Source organism: Corythoichthys intestinalis, chromosome 16 (assembly GCF_030265065.1).
Source record: "Corythoichthys intestinalis isolate RoL2023-P3 chromosome 16, ASM3026506v1, whole genome shotgun sequence".
NCBI classification, from domain to species: Eukaryota; Metazoa; Chordata; class Actinopteri; order Syngnathiformes; family Syngnathidae; genus Corythoichthys; species Corythoichthys intestinalis.
The window spans coordinates 47,999,640-48,022,250 of NC_080410.1; the positions used below are offsets into that span (position 1 = coordinate 47,999,640).

General features: G+C 41.5%; 1 protein-coding gene across 3 annotated transcripts in view; it reads left to right on the plus strand.

The window, feature by feature from the left end:
• LOC130932117 (ubiquitin carboxyl-terminal hydrolase 22-like) overlaps window positions 1-22,611 on the plus strand; it is a 63,845-nt gene that overhangs the window by 715 nt on the left and 40,519 nt on the right. For 2 of the 3 annotated variants that reach the window (XM_057861528.1, XM_057861526.1), the window contains exon 2: window positions 186-218. The exons of the other annotated variant lie outside the window; for it this stretch is intronic. In XM_057861528.1, the coding sequence (XP_057717511.1) occupies window positions 186-218 (33 nt within the window). The remainder of the gene's footprint in view (window positions 1-185; window positions 219-22,611) is intronic. 3 annotated transcript variants of the gene reach the window in all.

Consider the following 22,611-nt stretch of genomic DNA (forward strand, 5'->3'; position numbering starts at 1 on the left):
TGGAGCTCATTGTGTTGTTCGCGCATGCAAAAGAGACAATGCAGCGGCGGTCACAACGTGTATCCGTCCGGCCACTCACTTTCCCTCCATTTATTTGCTGCCTATGAATGATGTTTTTATGCCTTGAGTTGTACCTGTGCTGCGTTTTAAGTGTCACACGTTTGTATTTTGTTGTGATAAAATAGGTGCTTCAGGGTGATGCAGGATGGACGGAGCTGGTGAGTTGATGCTTTATCCTCCTCTTCCTCCAACTCATCCTCTTTTCCTATCCTTCTCTTCCCCTCGCTTTTTGGTATCTTAAATGACTACAGAGTTGGATTGCTTGCTCTCTCATTCCTACTTGTGTGCCTCTGGGTATTTATCATGTGTAGTAATCATCACGAAACTAACACATGTACTACAAGCCCTAGCAAAAAGTATGGAATCACCAGTCTGGGACGAGCACTCACTCAGACATTTTATCGTGAAGAACAAACTTGGATAAAAAGCTTGAAAAAATAATGAATTAGTTCAAAAGTGCAACTCTTTAGCAATCAGAAATACTAAAAGAAATGAATAAAAAACATTGTGGTGGTCAGTACATGTTACTTTTATAGAGCAAGTGCAGGGGAAAATATATGGAATCACTCCATTCTGAGGAAAAAAAATATGGAATCACGAGAAACAAAGAAATAACAATCAAAACTAGGGTTGTTCCGATCATGTTTTTTTGCTCCCGATCCGATCCCGATCGTTTTAGTTTGAGTATCTGCATATCCCGATATTTCCCGATCCGATTGCTTTTTTTTTTTTTGCTCCCGATTCAATTCCAATCATTCCCGATAATTTTTCCCGATCATATACATTTTGGCAATGCTTTAAGAAAAAAATGAATAAAACTCGGACGAATATGTACATTCAACATTCAGTACATAAGTACTGTATTTGTTTATTATGACAATAAATCCTCAAGATGGCATTTACATTATTAACATTCTTTCTGTGAGAGTGATCCACGGATAGAAAGACTTGTGACTTTGTATATTGTGACTAAATATTGCCATCTAGTGTATTTGTTGAGCTTTCAGTAAATGATACTGAAGGCCATGCCCGATGCATGATGGAAAGTGGAACCATGACAAGTGAAACCACGACTGTGCGTAGTGCTACCAATTCATATAGCTTCTCTGCGATGGGATATAATTCAAGGTGTTAAGAAAAAGATCAATTGTTACCTTGCTTCCCCACATTGCTTCTCATGATATTTCTAATCGTAGGGAGAGGGATTGTACGGCTTTAGCCAATTAAAATAAGGATCTAAAGGCTGCCAAAATTCACTCTACTCAATTTACGCTGCCTTTTAGCTCTCTATATTAGCAAAACGGCGCCATTACAGATGGAGCGCGACAATGCGTGAGTGGGTCGAGCAGCAAGTGGGACGTGCAGCGCATGCGTTAATTGCGTTAAATATTTTAACGTGATACATTTTTTTAAAAATTAATTACCGCCGTTACTGGGATAAATGCAGCCCCATATCACCAAGGACTGAGGGAATTTTGATGTTTTCTTCAGTCACTCATCTTTGTAAATCTCACTGGAACAGCACCAAACCAAAGTTCCAGCATCATCACCTTGTCAAGAATCAAGAATCTGCATTGGACAAGGTGTCAAGAGTCAAGAATCTGCATTAACTAAATACTAGAGATGTGTTTTGATTGTTATTTCTTTGTTTGTTTCTCATGATTCCATATTTTTTTCCTCAGAATGGAGATTTACTGACCACCACAATGTTTTTTATTCATTTCTTTTAGTGTTTATGAATGCTAAAGAGTTGCACTTTTGAAGTACAGTGGGGCAAATAAGTATTTAGTCAACCACAATTTTGCAAGTTTTCCTACTTGAAAAGATTAGAGAGGCCTGTAATTGTCAACATAGGTAAACCTCAACCATGAGAGACAGAATGTGGAAAAAAACCCAGAAAATCACATTGTTTGATTTTTGAAGAATTTATTTCCAAGTTAGAGTGGAAAATAAGTATTTGGTCACCTACAAACAAGCAAGATTTCTGGCTGTCAAAGAGGTCTAACTTCTTCTAACGAGGCTCCACTCGCTACCTGTATTAATGGCACCTGTTTTAACTCATTATCATAATAAAAGACACCTGTCCACAAATTCAGTCAGTCACACTCCAAACTCCACTATGGCCAAGACCAAAGAGCTGTCGAAGGACACCAGAGACAAAATTGGAGACCTGCGCCAGGCTGGGAAGACTGAATCCACAATAGGTAAAACGCTTGGTGTAAAGAAATTAACTGTGGGAGCAATTATTAGAAAATGGAAGACATACAAGACCACTGATAATCCCCCTCGATCTGGGCCTACATGCAAGATCTCTCCCCGTGGCGTCAAAATGATAACAAGAATGGTGAGCAAAAATCCCAGAACCACACGGGGGGACCAAGTGAATGACCTACAGAGAGCTGGGACCACAGTAATTAAGGCTACTATCAGTAACACAATGCGCCGCCTGGGACTCAAATCCTGCACTGCCAGACGTGTCCCCATGCTGAAGAAAGTACACGTCCAGGCCCGTCTGCAGTTCTCTAGAGAGCATTTGGATGATTCAGAAGAGGACTGGGAGAATGTGTTATGGTCAGATGAAACCAAAATAGAACTTTTTAGTAGAAACACAGGTTCTCTTGTTCGGAGGAGAAAGAAAACTGAATTGCATCTGAAGAACACCATACCCACTGTGAAGCATGTGGGTGTAAACATCAGGCTTTGGGGCTCTTTTTCTGCAAAGGGACCAAGACGACTGATCTGTGTAAGGGAAAGAATGAATGGGGTCATGTATCGAGAGATTTTGAGTGAAAATCTCCTTCCGTCAGCAAGGGCATTGAAGATGAGACGTGGCTGGGTCTTTCAGCATGACAATGATCTCAAACACAAAGCCAGGGCAACAAAGGAGTGGCTTCGTAAGAAGCATTTCAAGGTCCTGGAGTGGCCTAGCCTGTCTCCAGATCAACAACAACAATCAAAAGAGATTTGGCACAGAATCGATGAAGAATTCTCATCAAGTCCATGCCTCAGACACTGCTAGCTGTCTTAAAAGCCAGAGGTGGTGCTACTAAATACTAGAGATGTGTTTCATTGTTATTTCTTTGTTTCTTTCTCATGATTCCATGTTTTGTTTTCCTCAGAATGGAGTGATTCCATATATATTTCCCTGCACTTGCTCTATAAAGTAACATTTACTGACCACCACAATGTTTTTTATTCATTTCTTTTAGTGTTTTTGAATGCTAAAGAGTTGCACTTTTGAAATAATTATTTTTTCCAAGCTTTTTATCATAGTTCTACATGATAAAATGTCTGAGTGAGTGCTCATCCGAGACTGGTGATTCCATACTTTTTTGCTAGGTGTTGTACATATGCAAGGTACTTCAACTTATGTGATCTAATGTCGGAGGCAAGAGTCAGCGTGTACTAATACAGGTAGTCCCCGATTTACGAACGAGTTCCGTTCCTGCGCTGGTGATGTAACCCAGATTTCCGCGTAAGTCGGAACTAATCCTTGAAATACCTCAAAACACACTCTAAATAAAAAAAAAAAAAAAAAACTATCCGAAATAGGTATGTGTTAGTATGATATTCTGATGGTATGATAACCTTAAGCCAAAATATCACGATATCACGGTTTTGCAATTACAGGGTGCAGTTCACCTGCGGCCTGGACAAATGCTGTACAGTTATCAAAGCTTTCCCCAGATACAAAATAACATGGATCAACTTAACTAGGTCCTTAATGGACTGTCATTGACTGTGATAGAAACAAAACAAACCATTACAATGCCACTCCAATTAAACGAATCTTCAAAGCAGCAATATTTGACTCAAAGCTTTTTTCTAATCGAATTTCTCGAGTTAATTGATTAATCGTTGCAGCACTAGTATGTTTTGAAAGTGTTGCATTTAGTTGTATGGATTTGAGGGGATACACTGGCCTCTAGTGACAACAGTGAATATGCCATAACTTGGCGAACATGGCTGAATCCAGCTGCTCCCTGTTAAGACCAACATAATGTGTTTTTGTTTGCGCCAATATTTTTGTTTATGCATTCTTTATTTACTTTTGAAATACAGTATTAACATAACCTGACTTTTAATTATTCAGTTGGTTTCAGAAATGGCTCATATGAAAGCTAAGACCCTCCCAAATAATGTTGAATGTACAAAAATATACTTGTTTCACTGAAAAAAAGATTTATCATTTAATGAAGACATAAAGGTCAAATTTTGGCCAAAAGTCCGCCAGCTTAAATGCTATAAAATGCTAACTTTTTTTTTAGCAATGCTCTTAATAAATGGTTCAGACACATTTTCCCACAAAAAAACAGCTGAATATACCTATAAACTAAATTACGAATGCATTTAAAAAAACAGCTCAAACAAACACTTTTGTTGGTCTTAACTTGGAGCAGCTGCATTCACCCATGTGAAACGAGGCAGAAAAGAGGGCGGTGTATCCACCCAAATCAATAAAACTAAATCCAAACACTTCAAAATAAACCATTACAACGCCACTTTAAGTAAACAAATACTCGAAGCAGCAAAATTTAATTCGAATCTTTTTTTCTAATCGATTACTCGAGTTAATCGATTAATCGTTTCACCACTAATGTAGTCCTTCAAGCCCATGGAAGTCATACAAAATATTACATTTGGATCTCACAGCACCACTACTTAATTCGCTTATGTTATGTAACATGTTTTGCATTTGAATGTTTTCCGAAATTTCCAAGTTCGCGGTGAATCAGTAACAGGCACACTTTTGCAAAATAGACAATGTTGATTAGAAAATGCAGAATAAATGAGATTTATTGATTACAATCCCACAAGAGCAAGCAAACAAGTATCAACAAATGTCAACGATGACGCTAGATTTGAGTTTGTCAACCCCTGAATCCCCGCGTTACCATTACAGCAAAACGAAACGTCCCTTAGCAATGAAAATCGCTTACCGTGACAAATGAGCGGGGAGCCAACACATTCCGGTAAGGCGGCGAAGGAACAAAGCCAGGCGATCCGTACGTGACCCGCTGACGGACTTCACGGGTCGCCCGGAAATGTCCGGTTTTTGTAGGGACGCGCCCCGCGGAGGCAGAGAGGCCAACCTCCGTCTCCGAGCGGCGCGGCCCTACCCAATGACAAACATTAAAGCTACTTTTGGTTCAGCCCCCTTGAAAAAGGCCTTTTCACATGGGACAAATGAGCTGTGCTGCAACAGATGCAACAAATGGTAAATATTATGGGTGCAAAACAAGTCATCTCGTGAAATTCCCTTCTAGCTATGGGATACTGTGGTGCAAAACAAGTTATCTCGTGAGATTCACTACCCAAGCGCGTCTCCTAACTATGAGAACAAGGTGAAAAACAATAGAAGTTGTTCACAGACATAAAAACAATAGAAGTTGTTACAATCTATGTCACAGAAGCAATCATACATCACAAAAGCATATTGTAATATTTTCCCCCATCATTCCGCCCTTTGACCCGGATTGAATTTATCATAAGGCATAATGTGCTAATTCACTTCTGGTCACATATTTTCTCCATCACACCGCCCTTTGACCCGGATTGAATATTTTCTCCATCATTGAAGTACATTTTTTGTTCAATTTTCACACTACTTTCTGTAAGCCACAGAACTTTTGTCTTGCCAAAATTTGACCTTTATGTCTTCATTAAATAATAAATCTTTTTTCCGTGAAACAAGTATATTATTGTAAATTCAACATCATTTGGGAGGGTCTTAGCTTTCATAAGAACCATTTCTGAAACCAATTGAATAATTAAAATTCAGGTTATTAGCATTTGTTTCTACAAAATTGATAAACGACAAGACTTTTGTCCAGGACTGTATCTTTATGTTGCCAACTGCACTGCTCCTCACATATTGTCCTTGACAGTCATAGCAACTGCACTGCAAGCAGTGGAGTCCAAGACGCAGTCACTCCCCGCCTTGCTGACTGTTGACGACTTTGTTAGTCATGCACAAGGCAGTACAACAGAAGTGTTGTATGTCTTTGTACTCTCATTAATCCTGATTTGTTGTTTTTCTGGTGTTCCTTTTCAACATCCACTCATTTGTGTTGTCTGTCTCAGCAGCGAAGCTCTCCACCTCAAAGTCAAATAATTTCCCAGGCTGCATTGTCAAATAGGTAGAAAAGCTGTCACCTGTTCTGCCTGCACAATCGCTAACTCCCTCGGGGTGAAATCGAATGTCGGAACAAATGCCAGGTTGGACTGCGGCCCACTGTGGGATTTTAATATTGCCTCATATCGCCTCGTTTACCTTGACATGCTTTTCCATGCTCGGTAAACTGAGAAATATAGTAGCCATAACATCAGCGTAATGCTCGTTTCATGTTCGCGATTCATGGTCCACACGTTCTTTTTAACTGGTGAGTTCTTCCCTCGCCGAGCTCCATTACCTCGGTCGTATTAATAATGTATACATATTGTGAATGGAGATGCCGGTGGAGCGTTAGCATGAATATTCACAAGGTCATGGTTATTTATCGAGCATGTGCTCTCGCATACGACGTATAGAGAGCTATAGAAGGAAATATAGGAGTGCCATGCACTTGTAAAAACAGAATATTCTAGCATGTAGCCATTGCATGCAGCCGTGACAGAGATTTCACTGTCAACAAGATGAAAGGACTTCCAAGTTTTGTGAATGCTCCATTTTTGCTAGTTTTTAATGAATTGATTATCACAAGAGCCTAAAAAAAACTCCCGCTGGTTCCTAAATCGATCCAATTTTAATGACGGAACTTCATTGTGACTCTCCCTTGTATCAGTTTTCACTGAGGAAAACTTACTGACAAGATGCAGATTTTTTTTCATCTTTTGTGCTCATTTTTATGTAATATGTGACCTCTGGTTCCCACATAATATTGAGTGTTTTTGCCTGGGTTTCCTCCTTCACTACCCAGTTATCCATTAGAACATGGTTAAACGGTAATAAGCCTGATTCACAATGATGTCACTCAACGTCCGGGTTAGCAATAGGAGTGTACAGTGGGGCAAATAAGTATTTAGTCAACCACCAATTGTGCAAGTTCTCCTACTTGAAAAGATTAGAGAGGCCTGCAGTTGTCAACATGGGTAAACCTCAACCATGAGAGACAGAATATGGAAAAAAAAAAAACAGAAAATCACGTTGTTTGAATTTTTAAGAATTGATTTTCAAATTAGAGTGGAAAATAAGTATTTGGTCACCTACAAACAAGCAAGATTTCTGGCTGTCAAAGAGGTCTAACTTCTCACGAGGCTCCACTCGTTACCTGTATTAATGGCACCTGTTTTAACTCATTATCGGTATAAAAGACACCTGTCCACATCCTCAGTCAGTCACACTCCAAACTCCACTATGGCCAAGACCAAAGAGCTGTTGAAGGACACCGGAGACAAAATTGTAGACCTGCACCAGGCTGGGAAGACTGAATCTGCAATTGGTAAAACGCTTGGTGTAAAGAAATCAACTGTGGGAGCAATTATTAGAAACTGGAAGACATACAAGACCACTGATAATCTCCCTCGATCTGGAGCTTCATGCAAGATCTCACCCCGTGGCGTCAAAATGATAACAAGAACGGTGAGCAAAAATCCCAGAACCACACGGGGGGACCTAGTGAATGATCTACAGAGACCTGGGACCACAGAAACAAAGGCTACTATCAGGAACACAATGATTCAAATCCTGCACTGCCAGACATGTCCCCCTGCTGAAGAAAGTACACATCCAGGCTCGTCTGCGGTTCGCTACAGAGCATTTGGATGATCCAGAAGAGGACTGGGAGAATGTGTTATGGTCAGATGAAACTAAAATAGAACTTTTTGGTAGAAACACAGATTCTCGTGTTTGGAGGAGAAAGAATACTGAATTGCATCCGAAGAACACCATACCCACTGTGAAGCATGGGGGTGGAAACATCATGCTTTGGGGCTGTTTTTCTGCAAAGGGACTAGGACGACTGATCTGTGTAATGGAAAGAATGAAAAGGCCATGTATCGAGAGATTTTGAGTGAAAATCTCCATCAGCAAGGGCATTAAAGTGCCTTTGACACGAAAAAGCATGTTTATTTCATAATACACGCGTTATTTTATGCTTCTGAATGATATGGACCGCTTGGATGTGTGTGGAAGCGATCGCTATATTTATTTAGTTTTTTTAATCCCGCGCCAGGAAAATGAGTGACTTACGGCTTCGGTCTTGCATTGAGGAGGAGGGCGCTGTGACGTGTACGGTAGAAGACGTCCTCTTCACGCTACAGTGTGCTGTTGTGTATGAGGACGAAGGATTCAGCTGATTTTGCGGATTAATACGTTTATTTTTCGCATCACGCCAGCCAAACGGCTGCAGAAAAATTATTCTGTATGAGGGAGAGGCGTATGCTCCTTTTTGGAGTTTCAAAAGGTTCCCATTCACCGTGGATATTGACTGTGGGACCATTGGACTTACGAGGAAGTGAGTAAACATCTTGTTTTGTATTATGTCAAATACGAATACAGCGATTACAAAGTAAACACTACAAACTTCCTTTAAATGAAGGACTACTTACGTTTGATCATTGATAGGCATGTAAAAAGCTGTCCTAATGCATTAGCAGCAGCACGTTAGCTGCTCAACAACTCCAGCCACCCTCCTCCGGGGAACGAACTGTAAATTGCTCTCCGCCGGGCGGTTTGCCGATCCGCTAAGACATTCGACAACCGGGTCGTCATGTCAAATAATCCAGGATAGCTATGTGTGATTTTCCGCTTTGAAGACTTTGAAACATCACTCGGTTCGGGTTAGCATGTCGGCTAGCTGTCACGCCTTCTGGTTTGTTTACATTCTCCGAAGCCGGGGAAGGGAAATGACATATGTCCGATTTAGGTGTCATAAAATATCGTTCGGGAGGTGCGACAGTAAAGGTGAAGTCGACAGTTTTGACCATTATGGAGTCATTTTGCCATGTCGTCCTGAATAAATGCATTTTTATTATTTCATATTCCATTCAGCACAAGACTGTTATTTGTCATGACCATGCCATTTATTTTGCAATTGGGGGAAATACTTGGATAAAAAGAGTATCCTGTAAAAATATTGAAGTAAAGAGACAGAAACAATGACATTTTGCCGCTCTCTTCGTCGCGTTTTCCTCGTTGTGAATAGTTCCCCCTCAACGGGCTGACTGGTCCTTCTCAAGCCATTTATATAGCTATTGGGGAAAAATACTTGGGTAAAAAGAATATCCTGTAAAAATATTGGAGTAGAGAGACTGAAACAATGACATTTTGCGGCTTTCTTCGTCGCGTTTTCTTCGTTCTGAATCATTTCCCCTCAATGGGGTGAATAGTAAAATCGATGAGCCAAGTCTACCGCTGACGTCATCCACCTGTTGGGGACGCTAAAGCCCTATAATGGTAGGCGTTAGAGCTGGGAATCTTTGGGCACCTAACGATTCGATTACGATTACGATTCAGAGGCTACGATTCGATTATAAAACGATTATTGATGCATCCCCCTTCTTTTTTTTTTTTTTTTTTTTTTTTTAAATAAAGTTTTGTACATTAGTTCCAAAATTGTTCAAAAATACTCTCAGGCTAAACCAAACTACTATTTCAGTATCAAGTTAACATATAGCAGTAAACAAATATACAAAAATAACATTAAATAAAAAAAACTCCAGTCCCCATTCTGTATCAGCAGCTTTAAACTACATTCAATTAATTTAATGTTGTGAATCAACCGTTAAAGTTGTTAAAATTGCTCCCGTTATTCCATAATTTCCCTTTTGTCTACTTTTGACATGTGAAAGTTTTAAAACTATTTTAAAGATAGATTCAAGTCAATATTTTACCGATTTAGGAGTATTTTAGATAAAAAGTTAATTAGGTTTGCTTGGAAGGTTCGCTACAACAGCATTGCAGGGAAGTTTACTGCTTTAAGATGGCGGCCGTTTACTAACGCCCGTATCTAGCTTTTTGCAGATGTGCTGCTACCGCTACCGAGTCTATAATCCATCTAGTCCCATAAAAATGATATCTACCGTAACATTATGTAGCTTAGCTGTACTTGTAGCAGCTTTTCGGCAGCAGGCAGGTATGTTGTTGTGTGTTTTTATCTCGTGGAATGAGTTGAGCTAGAGCCGTGAGTTGAGCGTTGGCATTACCCGAGGGGCCGGTTAATGAGAAGCATAATGTTTAGCTACTCCCGCTCCGTTCCGTCCCGAAGCCCGCGCGGCGCGCTGAGTGTGTTGTACTTCCACTTTACTTGGCATATTTCAATAATCGGAATTTGGATGTTTGTGAATCGTTCTCGAATCTTCCACGGCCGAATCGCGAATAATCTAAGAATCGGAAATTTTGCACACCTCTAGTAGGCGTGGCTAACCGGCAGATTAAAAGACTCATTTCTCGTCATCCGTGCTTTGCTAAATTGTTGTATATAGTCGAATCGTCTCAAAATATGATTCTAATTCACATAATAATGCCATTTTAGACTTTTTTTCTCGTGTCATATGCTCTTTAAAGATGAGACGTGGCTGGGTCTTTCAGCATGACGATAATCCCAGACACACAGCCAGGGCAACAAAGGAGTGACTTCGTAAGAAGCATTTCAAGGTCCTGGAGTGGCCTAGCCAGTCTCTAGATCACAACCCCATAGAAAATCTTTGGAGGGAGTTTAAAGTCCGTGTTGCCCAACGACAGCCCCAAAACATCACTGCTCTAGAGGAGTTCTGCTTGGAGGAATGGGCCAAAATACCAGCAACAGTGTGTGAAAAGCTTGTGAAGAGTTACAGAAAACGTTTGTCCTCCGTTATGGCCCAAAAAAATAGTACATAACAAAGTATTGAGATGAACTTTTGGTACTGACCAAATACTTATTTTCCACCATAATTGGCAAATAAATTCTTTAAAAATCAAACAATGTTCTGTTTTTTTTCCATAATGTGTCTCTCGTGGTTGAGGTTTATCCATTTTGACAATTACTGGCCTCTCTAATATTTTCAAGTGGGAGAACTTGTACAATTAGTAGTTGACTAAATACTTATTTACCCCACTGTATGTATGTGCAGTATTTCTTCAATGGTCATTGTGCTCACTGCTCTATAATCCATTAAAAGTTATTTAAATTTGAAATAAATAAGCTGATAAAAAAAAAAGATTGTCATCAGGCAATTGTGCCCACCGTTGACTGATGGTCTGATCCCAGACTTGAGTAAGTACCTGAGTACTTGAGTAAAAATTTTTTGCTACTCTACCCACCTCCGGTCCTTATATACTCAATGGAGTTTCACAGAGCGATACACTCCTACCACCAAACTCGGAAGAGGGGATGACGTCATGTGAATTACCCCCATTTTGACTCGGCAAGCTCAACAGCAACACTCATCTTTTTTTCTGATTTGATGTGAGCCTGATAAGCTGAGCTGTTTGTATTTCCCGTTTCCTTTCATCCCACTGCCTTACAGATATAACACATACTGGGTTTGGTCATGTAGGACTTTGGTCTCTGGCCCTTATCCAACCCTTTTTCTTTCAACTAATGTTATGTGTAGCTATAGCATCAGGAGTAAAGTGACTTGGACTTCTGCTCTGGACGGTTTTATAATTGAGTGGTACCTCAACATACGATGACCTTGACATACGATCCTTTCGTCATCTGACATAAAATTTAACTTTTCATTTGTCTCGACATATGACGACATGCTTGACATACGATGATTTACAACAGTGTCACAAAGATTTTTAAGATGGAATATGTATACGATCCTGATGGTCATCCTCTGACCTCTGTTCGCCTGTATTTATTAGCTAAGGTGACACTTATTATTACTGTAACATCGGTAAGGAAGTTGCCAGCTTTTTTAATCATTTACTTCAGAACTTGTGTAACACAACACATCTACTGTCCGTCGTAGCCAACGCTAACAACAACAGAACATGAATAATGAAAGTAAAAACTCTTCCGCGCATCTCTCACTCTCTCGTCAGTCTGTTCAGGAACAGCATGCAAAACACAACAACCACTTTAGAACTCGATTTGTTAGATTATTAATTTTGAAATGTGTATTTCTAGTCTATTTGTTTTGCTATGTGTACCGTATTGGCCCGAATATAAGACGGCCCTGATTATAAGACGACCCCTCTTTTTCAAGACTCAAGTTTAAAAAAAGACTTGGAACACCAAATTGATTATCATACAGAAAATAATTACTGTACATCCGAAACAAATGATTATAACAATATATTTGAGAGAAAAAGTATGTTTTTTTGCCTCGTTTAAATCTTAATATCTGAACATTTAAATATGTAAACTAGAGCTGCAACGATTAATCGATTAACTCGAGTATTCGATTAGAAAAAAGATTCGAATTAAATTTTGCTGCTTTGAGTATTTGTTTAGTTAAAGTGGCGTTGTAATGGTTTGTTTTGAAAGTGTTTGCACTTAGTTTTATTGACTTAGGTGGATACACTGCCCTCTAGTCTGCTTCATTTCACGGGGCTGAATCCAGCTGCTCCCTGTTAAGACCAACATAAGCTAAGTTTTTGTTTGAGCTAATGTTTTTTTAAGGCATTCGTAATTTAGTTCATAGGTATATTTGGCCGTTTTTTTTTTGGGGGGGGGGGATATGTGTCTGGACCATTTGTTAAGAGCATTGTAAAAAAAAACAAAAAAAAAAACAAAACGTATTATAGCATTTAAGCTAGCGGACTTTAGCGAATTGTTCTTTTGTTGTACATAGATCCTCATTTATTTATTTTTCTGACTGAGGCTCAGCTCAGGTATTTTTATTTTTTTATGTTCCTTATCCGATTACTCGATTATTCGAACTACTTCATCGATTAATCGACTACTAAAATAATTTTAATAATTAAAATTGCAATAACTGCAGTAACCATCAAAGTGAAGTCTAACTGTAACTGTAGTCTTGAAACAAATATGAATAAGGAAAAACATTGCAATAAAAAATTGCAAACTGGTTAAACTTGAGAGAAACTGAGATCTGTCATGACAGATTATCGCTTTAATGATATCTGGTGAAGGGCTGGGCGATTTGGCCTTAAGTACGTATCACGATAAATTGAGCGGATTTACCTCGATAACGATAAATGACAGCTTTAACAGTACACTTCAGACAACTTATTGGTAATGGCTGCTGTGACATAATTATTCAACACAAGTGTTTATGTCAAGGTTTCAGGTTTTTTTTTCCAGAGCATTTTTTAATACATGCAACCCCCACACAGACACAACCAGATTAAAGCTGTATTGCTCTGATGCCAATGAAACATTTAAGATTTTATGATGGCAGAATAAAGCAAACACATACAGAAAAATAGCTGTGGCCATTAAACTGTTTTATATATATATAAGCTTCACTGTTGGATTATATCAATCAATCAATCAACTTTATTTGTATAGCACTTTTAAAAAATCCGCCAAGGAGTCCAAAGTGCTTTACATACCATAAAACAGCAAAATAAGTTAACTGTCAAAGATAAAACAAACACATAAAAATAAAATAAACAGTCATTCCACATTAAAAGCTGAAGAATAATAAAATGTTTTAAGGCGTGATTTAAAATCCGTAAATGAAGGGGCCTGTCTAATAGTAAGTGGTAATTGGTTCCACAGCCTGGGCGCCATCACGGCAAATGCACTGTTTATATACTTTATTATTATTATATTATTATTATAACTATACTAGGTTATACTTTATGCTGAGTGCTTTATCATCATGAAAGATTTCAGAGAAAATCACAGAGATACCAAATAATGCAACATAATGATTGCTACATGAAGTCCGTGCCCAGTCCACTCATTAATTTCAGCCGTTTCAACAAGGTTAGAGCCGCTACCCGACTCCATCACATTCATTTGTACCGTTAGCCGCTAGCGTTAGCCTGTGGATTGGCTACCAGAAGAAAGCACTGAAAGCATCCTCTCCTGAAATCGTGAGAACCAGGGAGGACAGCGGGTGAAAGCCCGTCTGGAACCCGCCAAGTGTATACTTAATGTTGGGTGACGGTTTGGCGAAGCTCCCTTAAGCCCGACTCCATCATGTTTACTTGTAGCGTTAGCCGCTAGCGTTAGGCTACCAGGCTTCTGTTTGTTTGGCTTCCTGAAAACCACGTGACTCCATACGTAAGCACACTGACTGCTTTCTTAAAGGGGAATGAACATAGCCGAACAACACAGTGTCAAAGCGGGATGAAAAGACTATTTTTTCTTGTTTTATTAAATTACCGAATTTACCGACATGGTCAAAATTATGTCGGTCATCGTGAAGAATTTTGGTAACGGTAAATTTTCGGTTTACCGCCCTGCTCTAATCTGGCGCCATCTAGCGTCGTGAATGAGTATAATGTCTAGACCGCGAATATAAGACGACCCCCTCTTTTTCAGTCTTATTTCAATGCAAAAAACAGTCTTATATTCGGGCCAATACAGTAATCCCTATTTGTAATTGCACCTGCAGTATATATTAAGGATTTAACGTAGGTTTTTGGGCTGTGGAACGTAATAATCCAATTATGAGGTATCCTTATGGAAAAATTCCACTCGACATACCACCATTTCGACTTAGAATCTAGGTCCTGGAACGAATTAAATTCGTATGTAGAGGTACCACTGTATTTCTGCCTTTGATGGATTAATTATTTAGCATGTGGAAAAATTCAGAAATAGTTCTATTTACGCGCTCATGCAGCCAATAACTTTGGAGGACCTTTGAACGAGAGAGAAGATTTGAAGAAGCTGAGAGTGAAAGCCGTTTCTGCCTCATAAAAGAGAGTCCTTTGATTGATTCTGTCCTTCACCTCCCACCCACCGGTCCACATTTCTTCCTGGCCTCTCCTCCAGCTGCTACTACTCATTTGACGGGCCAGCAGACGCCGCACTCCGAGCACGCATGCTGCTTGTGGCCCAAGTCGCCCATCGCGCGTTCCTTTTGTACCGCCATCTGGCTAATGACCTGTCAATCTTTCTCAAGGGTCCGGCCAATACCAAAAAAACCCAAGAGGCAATCAATCTCCCTTCGCACGGACGCTCAATTATTCTCTTTTGTTCAAATCTGGGATCCCAGGTGCCATCTATGGTTGGGAAATGGGTCTTTGTCCTTGTGAAAATCACAAAATGTGAGAATTAAGTGTTAGGCAATGGATTGATGCAGGTCTGCTCGCGAATGAAATGACCAGGCTAAAGATGAAACCTGATTAAAGAGAGTGAGTCTTTGGTGAAAACTGGACGGAGTCATAAGTTCCTATGATGCTGACGATATACCGGTCTTTGTTGGAAATCGAATGATGGTCACAAGTAGAGGTGGGAACTTCACAATATGATACTATTTTTACAAGGCTCACGATAATGATGATCTCACAATATGGCGATACAACAATTGCTCAGGAAATAATTCTAGCATATTGTACAAAACAACTAATAAACAGAAAAACAAGGTCTGAATTGGAATGAATTTATCACTCCCGTGTGAAGTGAGAGGGTGGCATCCCGTCCACTTCAAATGGATTGGACGTCTATGGCCGTCAGTGGCAGCCAATGCTAGACACCACCGCCTGGTGGTTTGTTGGGTCCGATGGCAGGGGAAGATGCTGGTAAGACCTGGCAGGCCCAAACGTATTGTGAGGGTCTGCTGGGAACGTCTGGCAGAATCCACTGTCAGAAAGACCTTCAACAACCACCTCCGGGAGAACTTCTCCATTGTCCCTGGGGATGTGGGGGACATTGAGTCCGAGTGGGCCATGTTCCGCACCTCCATTGTTGAGGCGGCCGATTGGAGCTGTGGCCGTAAGGTGGTTGGTGCCTGCCGTGGCAACAATCCCTGAACCCGCTGGTGTAAGGTATGCCGTCAAGCTGAAGAAGGCCTACCGGGCCTTTCTGGCCTGTGGGACTTCGGAGACAGCTGACAGGTACCGGCTGGCCAAGTGGACTGCAGCTTCGGCGGTCGCTGAGGCAAAAACTCAGATATGGGAGGAGTTTGGCGAGGACATGGAAAACGGGAAATTCTGGTCCACCATCGGACGTCTGAGGAGAGGAAAGCAGTGCACCATCAACACTGGGGGGTACTGCTGACCTCGACTTGGAACATCATGAGTCGGTGGGGAGAATATTTCGAAGATCTCCCCAATTCCACTGACACGCCTTCCTTTGAGGAAGCAGAGTCTGGGAACTCCAAGCTGGGCTCTCCTATCTCTGGGGTCGAAGTCACTGAGGTGGTTGGAACGCTTCTCGGTGGCAAGGCCGGGGGTTGATGAGATCCGCCCGGAGTTCCTAAAGGCTCTGGATGTTGTGGGGCTGTTGTGGCTGACACGAGTCACACGACCTGACCCCGGATTAAGCGGCAAATGATGGATGGAAATGTCGCGGGGGCAGAAGCTTCAGCAGGGATTCCCAGACTTCCCTCTCCCCAGCCACCTCAACCAGCTCCTCCTGTGGGATCTCAGGCCGTTCCCAAGCCAGCCGAGAGACATAGTCTCTCCAGCGTGTCCTGGGTCATCTCCGGGGCCTCCTGCCAGCGGGACATTCCCCAGGGAAGCGTCCAGGAGGCATCCGACCAGATGCCTGAGCCACATCAGCTGGCTCCTCTCAATGCGGAGGAGTCCTCGCTCGACCCTAAGAATACTCCCTCTTGGAGTGAGTTTAACAAGATCTTGCCACAACCAGCGTGACTGTTGGCATCATGTTGCTGAAATGGCAATTCTGTGCAAAACCTGTTATTAAGGTCATGTTCAACTTGTCTGTCTGCCTCATCTGCCTTGCTTGCCTACCTACTTGTGGAGGTTATTGTGTTGTTTTCTGCAGCATTAATCAGCTTGAATTACGTTCATTTGGGCTTGTGCTCTTGTATGGTGAGGTTTTCTTCTTTACGAGGCGGTTGGACCTGTTTCTTAGAGGGTTTTCCTGGGTGTTGTTGTTTTTTGAATAGCCACATTCTTACTTCCGACTTTTGGGTCAAAGATTGGATTCCCCTAAATTTAGTCATATTTAATTGCACAGTTAAGACTATGGAGCTTTTGAATAAATTGACAGAAAAACCTTGAAATAACTGCAGCCGACTAAAATCAATTTCAGTTAGTACGTTGTAATACACGTGTATTTTGCATGCATCTCTGCCATTATTTCAGTATGTGTTATAGATGCATGTGAAAAATTATGCGCTAGCTGAATACAGTGTGAGTCACTGCTCTCATATATCCGCGGTCTGCACTGTATTGACTTTATCCTCCCCTCCCCGGTCTGTTCTTTGCGGCAGAAGAAGTGTGCGCTATTGATACAGACCTTTGTCCGCATCTTTTATAGTTGTTGTCATCCAATCGCCTCTAGCCGGCTCTCATTGCAAACATGAATGCATTTGAAGAAATGCGGAAATTCACAAGGTCTACAGTTAGATATGAAGTATGCGGCTGGCTTGATCCCTTGACCTAACTATTCATCCTGGTAATTACCGGCCTACATCTGCTCTTCAATCAGCCGGCAGTGTTTTTTTTCACTGTGCTGTGGTCATCGCTTTGGACACTGGCCAAAGAGCGCATGAAAGAGCGCGCTCCAGATGGAAGATGCGGTCCAGCAGCTTGCAAACATGAGCCCCCGCTACCTGGCTGACGCTTGTTACAGTCATTTGAGCCACTGGCTGATCAATAGCTTCTCTAATAGAACATTAAAAGCCCAGGGTAGCGCGCGGCTCACGGCTGCTGATATTGAGGAGTTACATCGCCTGGGAACTGTGAGAGTAAATCAACCCGAGTGAGGGACCAGGAACATGAAATGAAAGCCTGTCTGTTCATTGAGAATTTAAAATGTCGCGCTTTTAGCACAGGTGACGCAGCCATTGCCATCACCTTTACGCAGTTCCTCAGTGAAAAAAGCGACTGGAACATGGTGAACCCAACACAACTGGACAACTTGGTAGAAAAGTGAAGCTAAAGTTGCTGATGTGTACTGAGAATTGTGTTGTTTTTGGGAGCCCTTTTAATTTTCTTCTTAGTTTTTGGAAGAAAATAGTCATACTTTAGTCATTTCATTTTCGTAAATGAAAATTCAGCCTAATTTCGTCTAACTTTAGTCGCCGATTACTCGAAATGCCTTCATCTGTCAAATTCTAAATAAAGGTTTCCAACAATTTTGAATGAACATTGACAGACAAGCGCAAATTGTAGTGTCTACAAGGACAACGACAACTTTGTGATGATAATACGCACTAAGCAGGAAAACAATACATTTAAAAAAAAAAAAAAAAACAATAATACCCACCTGGAACCCACGGACTTTATGTAAAAAAAGTGGTCTGAGAGTTTATGATGACGCTCACCATGCTGAATGCTAATGCTAAAGCTAACGCAATTAGTTACATTTAGTATTTGAAAATCACTCCGCACAGACCTTTAAAGGCTAAAGCAACATTGCACATTGCGTATTCTTTCTTGCAAAGAAAAGAAAACAAATCCAACCATATGTATAAAAACATACAAGCATGTGTGTGTGTGTGCAGCACATCACATGAGTGACACGACCGAAACATAGCTAAGATGCAGGCTAACTACATACAATAAGAAAATTACACACATTGTGAACATATGACAGAAACTATGGCACATTTTCGCATTGTTGTCTTCTCGTCAGACAACAACTGCCAATTGTCTCATTGTGTTTTAGTCTCCCAAGACACGTTTTTAGCTGGTTATTGTCCCGTCATCGTCATGAAAAAAATGATCGTTGACGAAAACAACAATGACTGAGAATTAATAGATTTTCATTTTCATTCAACGGAACGATAAAGTGACCGTTTACTGGTCAGTTGAATTGAATCTTGTTTTTATCATTAACCTTTTAAACATTTAATTTACATTCTCTTCGCTGTTTTTCCTACACCCGAAAGCTACCCATGCGTAAGCGTCATCCTTTCCTTCCCAAACCAGTCACAGCCAGTTGGCTATCTACCTTTTCAATAGAATATACAGAGCTTAGTGTCTGCTAGCTGGAATACCCTCTGTACTGCATTGTCATCACTATTGAGCCCACCAAGGCTCAGTCAACGCACTAACTGGTGTGAGTTTTATGCCGCATTCTGCCAGTTCATCTGGAAACGCACCCACTTACTGGACTCTCTGTCCACTGTCATTATAGATATGCATAGGACTGTTTTTCACACCTAACCACTTGTGCAGAATTTCCAATTTCCAATCCGCCCACTTGCATAGATCAGCCGTTCCAACGCACGGGTATTTTTGTTTCAAGCATGTTGGTGTCAGTCCATGTCTTTCTTTAAGCAATTTAAGATAATCTGCTTGTTCACCCTGTTGGTTTTTAATCTTCACGGGAATGAGAGCCTGCCCTCAGTGGAGGAGTTCAAGTATCTTGGGGTCCTGTTCTGGGGTGAGGGTAGGAGAGAGCGAGAGATCGACAGGCGGATTGGTGCAGCGTCTGCTGTGATGCGAACGCTGTACAGGTCCGTTGTGGTGAAGAAGGAGCTGAGCCAAAAGACGAAGCTCTTGATTTACCAGTTTATAAATGTTACTACCCTCACCTATGGTCACAAGCTGTGAGTCGTGACCGAAAGAACAAGATCCCGGATACAATCGGCTGAAATGAGTTTCCTCCGCAGGGTGTCCAGGCTCTTCTTAAGAGATAGGGTGAGAAGCTCGGTCATCCGGGAGGGACTCAGGTTCAAGCCGTGATTCCTCACTACATTTAATTCGAATGCCTCCTGGACACCTCCCTGTGGAGGTGTTCTGGGCATGTACCAATGGTGGGAGGCCCCGGGGACGACCCAGGACACGCTGGAGAGACTATGTCTCTCAGCTGGCTTGGGAACGCCTTGGGATGCCGCCGCTGGAGGTGGTTGAAGTGGCTGGGGAGATGGAAGTCTGGGCTTCCCTGCTAAAGCTGCTGCCTCCATGACCCGACCCTGGATTAAGTGGTAGATAATGGATTGATGGATGGATGGATGGATGGATAGATATTTTCTCTATCTCCTTCTTTGGTGTTAAAGTATTGCTTTTTAACTCGATAAAGTGATCGACTACTTTTTGTAAGTGAAAAAGTAGTGCTGTCAAGCGAATACATTTTTTTAAATCATGTTTAATTGTCGATAGTTAACATGTAATTCATCACAATTTTTTTGTGTGTGTGTGTGTGAATGTGTTTCAAATAAACAAGATAGTATACTTTACTAAAATAGAAGTAGACCAATGTGTTTACTAGAGGTGGGAATCTTTGGGCACCTAATGATTCGATTACGATTCAGAGGCAACGATTCGATTATAAATCGATTATTGATGACACCCACAGATCCCCCAAGCTATTCGCTGCTTTCAATGTTTCGTACATTAGTTACAAAAATTGTACAAAAAGCCTCTCAGGCTTAAATAAACAACTATTTCAATATCAAATTAACAATTCAAAGCAGTAAATAAAATACTCAAGTCCCCATTCTGTATCAGCAGCTTTAAACTACATTCAATTAATTTAATTGTGAATCAACCGTTAAATTTGTTAAAATTGCTCTCGTTATTCCATAATTTCCCCTCTGTCTTCTTTAGACATGTGAAAGTTTAAAACTGTTTTAAAGATAGATTCAAGTCAAGATTTTGCCGATTTAGGAGTATTTTAGATAAAAAGTTAATTAGGTTCGCTACAAAGAGCCTTCCAGAGAAGTCTCCTGCTTTAAGATGGCGGCCGTTTACTAACGCCGGCAAGTCTGTCATTTTGCATCTAGTTTTCAATACATGTGCTGCTAACTTCATTGAGAATCTCATTTTGCATCTAGTTCTATATACATATGATATCTATTACCCACCGTTGCATGATGTGGACGTAGTTTGTAGCGGCTCTCGGCAGCAGTCAGGTATTGTTGTATTTTCATCTAGCGGCATGAGTTGAGCCAGAGCCGTGAGTTGAGCATTGTCATTACCCGGGTAATGACAAGCATGAAGTTTACTCTCGGGACGCAATGTGGTCCATTCCTCATTGCGTCCCGAAGACCGCGCTGTCTGTGTTTTAGTTCCGCTTTACATGACATATTTCAATAATCGGAATTTGGATGTTTGTGAATCGTCCTCGAATCTTGCACGGCCGAATCGCGAATAATCTAAGAATCGGAAATTTCGCACACCTCTAGTGTTTACCTTATGCAAATAAAACAAATTCACAAATTTTACTTTTAAGCCTCATAAGAAACAAGCGTCTCTTCATCTGGGCAGTGGGTTGCGGGGCTCCCGATCCTGCGCAGCCCCTTACCGGCGTCTTGTCAGTCTCCTGCTTAAGGCCGAGTTATACTTCCGCGTCAGACCTACAGCGTCAAGGATGAATCGAGTTACGACCCTACGCCGTAGGCTTACGCGCGCCTCTCGAATTTTCTAACCTTCGCGTCACCTAGACGTGTATGACGTGATGAAAACGGACTGTGATTGGTCCGCTCAGACTGTTGTTTCCGGTTTACCGCGAAAACACCGCCATTGTAGAATAGAATCAAACATTATTTTCTACACGCAAAAATGCACCAAGCCGACGGGAGTATCATCGAAGAGCAAGTCTCGTCAAGACATTATTATTGTGATTGCCAAATGGCAAGGTCGGCGATTGGAAAAAAAAAAAAAAATGGAAGAACCACCGAGACGTGGGTGTTCGGAATCGAGTGGCCACACGAAGCGGTGACCCAGTCGGCCAAAAACTGCCAACTTTTTATCACTTTATGTCGTATTTTTGGTTGGTGTACTTCATCATTTACTGTGTATGTTTCAAGTATATGAAGAATAAAGCACAGATTTGGTGTCAAAAGAGTTGTTTTGATCTTTAATTTTCAATAACAAACAGTTCACACACACAATACATCATCACTGATTGAGAGTGCCTCGGTGCTTTTTATGATAACGTTAAAATCAAGCCTCCCAACGCAGTTTGGGAAGTTCCCTAGACGCCAGAAATCTGCTATGGCTTCCCACTGGCTGGTTGTAGGACACGGCAAACAAATCAGGCTGGAGGGCTTTGCAGACCTTGAACACAGTGCTCGACGCCAGTTTGAAGCTAGCCGCCACAGCTAGCTCTCTCTACCCGAGTCTAAAACTCTCTGTGCGGCATCAAAAGTCGGCCTGACCGCCTCGAAACCGTCTTCTGCGTCGCCTGCCCGTCAACATTTGTATGTTCCATATTTATTCATTGTTGATGAGCAGAATATTTACTTTCAAGAGTTCCATCTTGCATTGTTTATTTTTTTCTCTGACTAGCGGAAGTAAACAAGCATGCCCCAAAACCGTACAAACATAACGCCACATCCCTCTAGTGGCTTGGCGGTGAATTACAGAGCAACGCGTTCCCTCACCGCAGAACTATCGAATGTTGATGACGCCGTAGTCGCTACGCCGTCATCGCAACGCGGGAGTATAACTCAGGCTTTACGCATTCCTCTCTCTTTTCTACCCGGGCATCCTCCTTGGGCATGGATTGCTGGCTGGGTGCCAGCAGTTTGGCGGGGTTTTGCCCCCTCCGGGTAGGGATCCTGTCCTGCCCTTGGCCTAGTGGGCCGTGGCAGTCCCGCTGTGTGCTGCGTCGGTTGGGG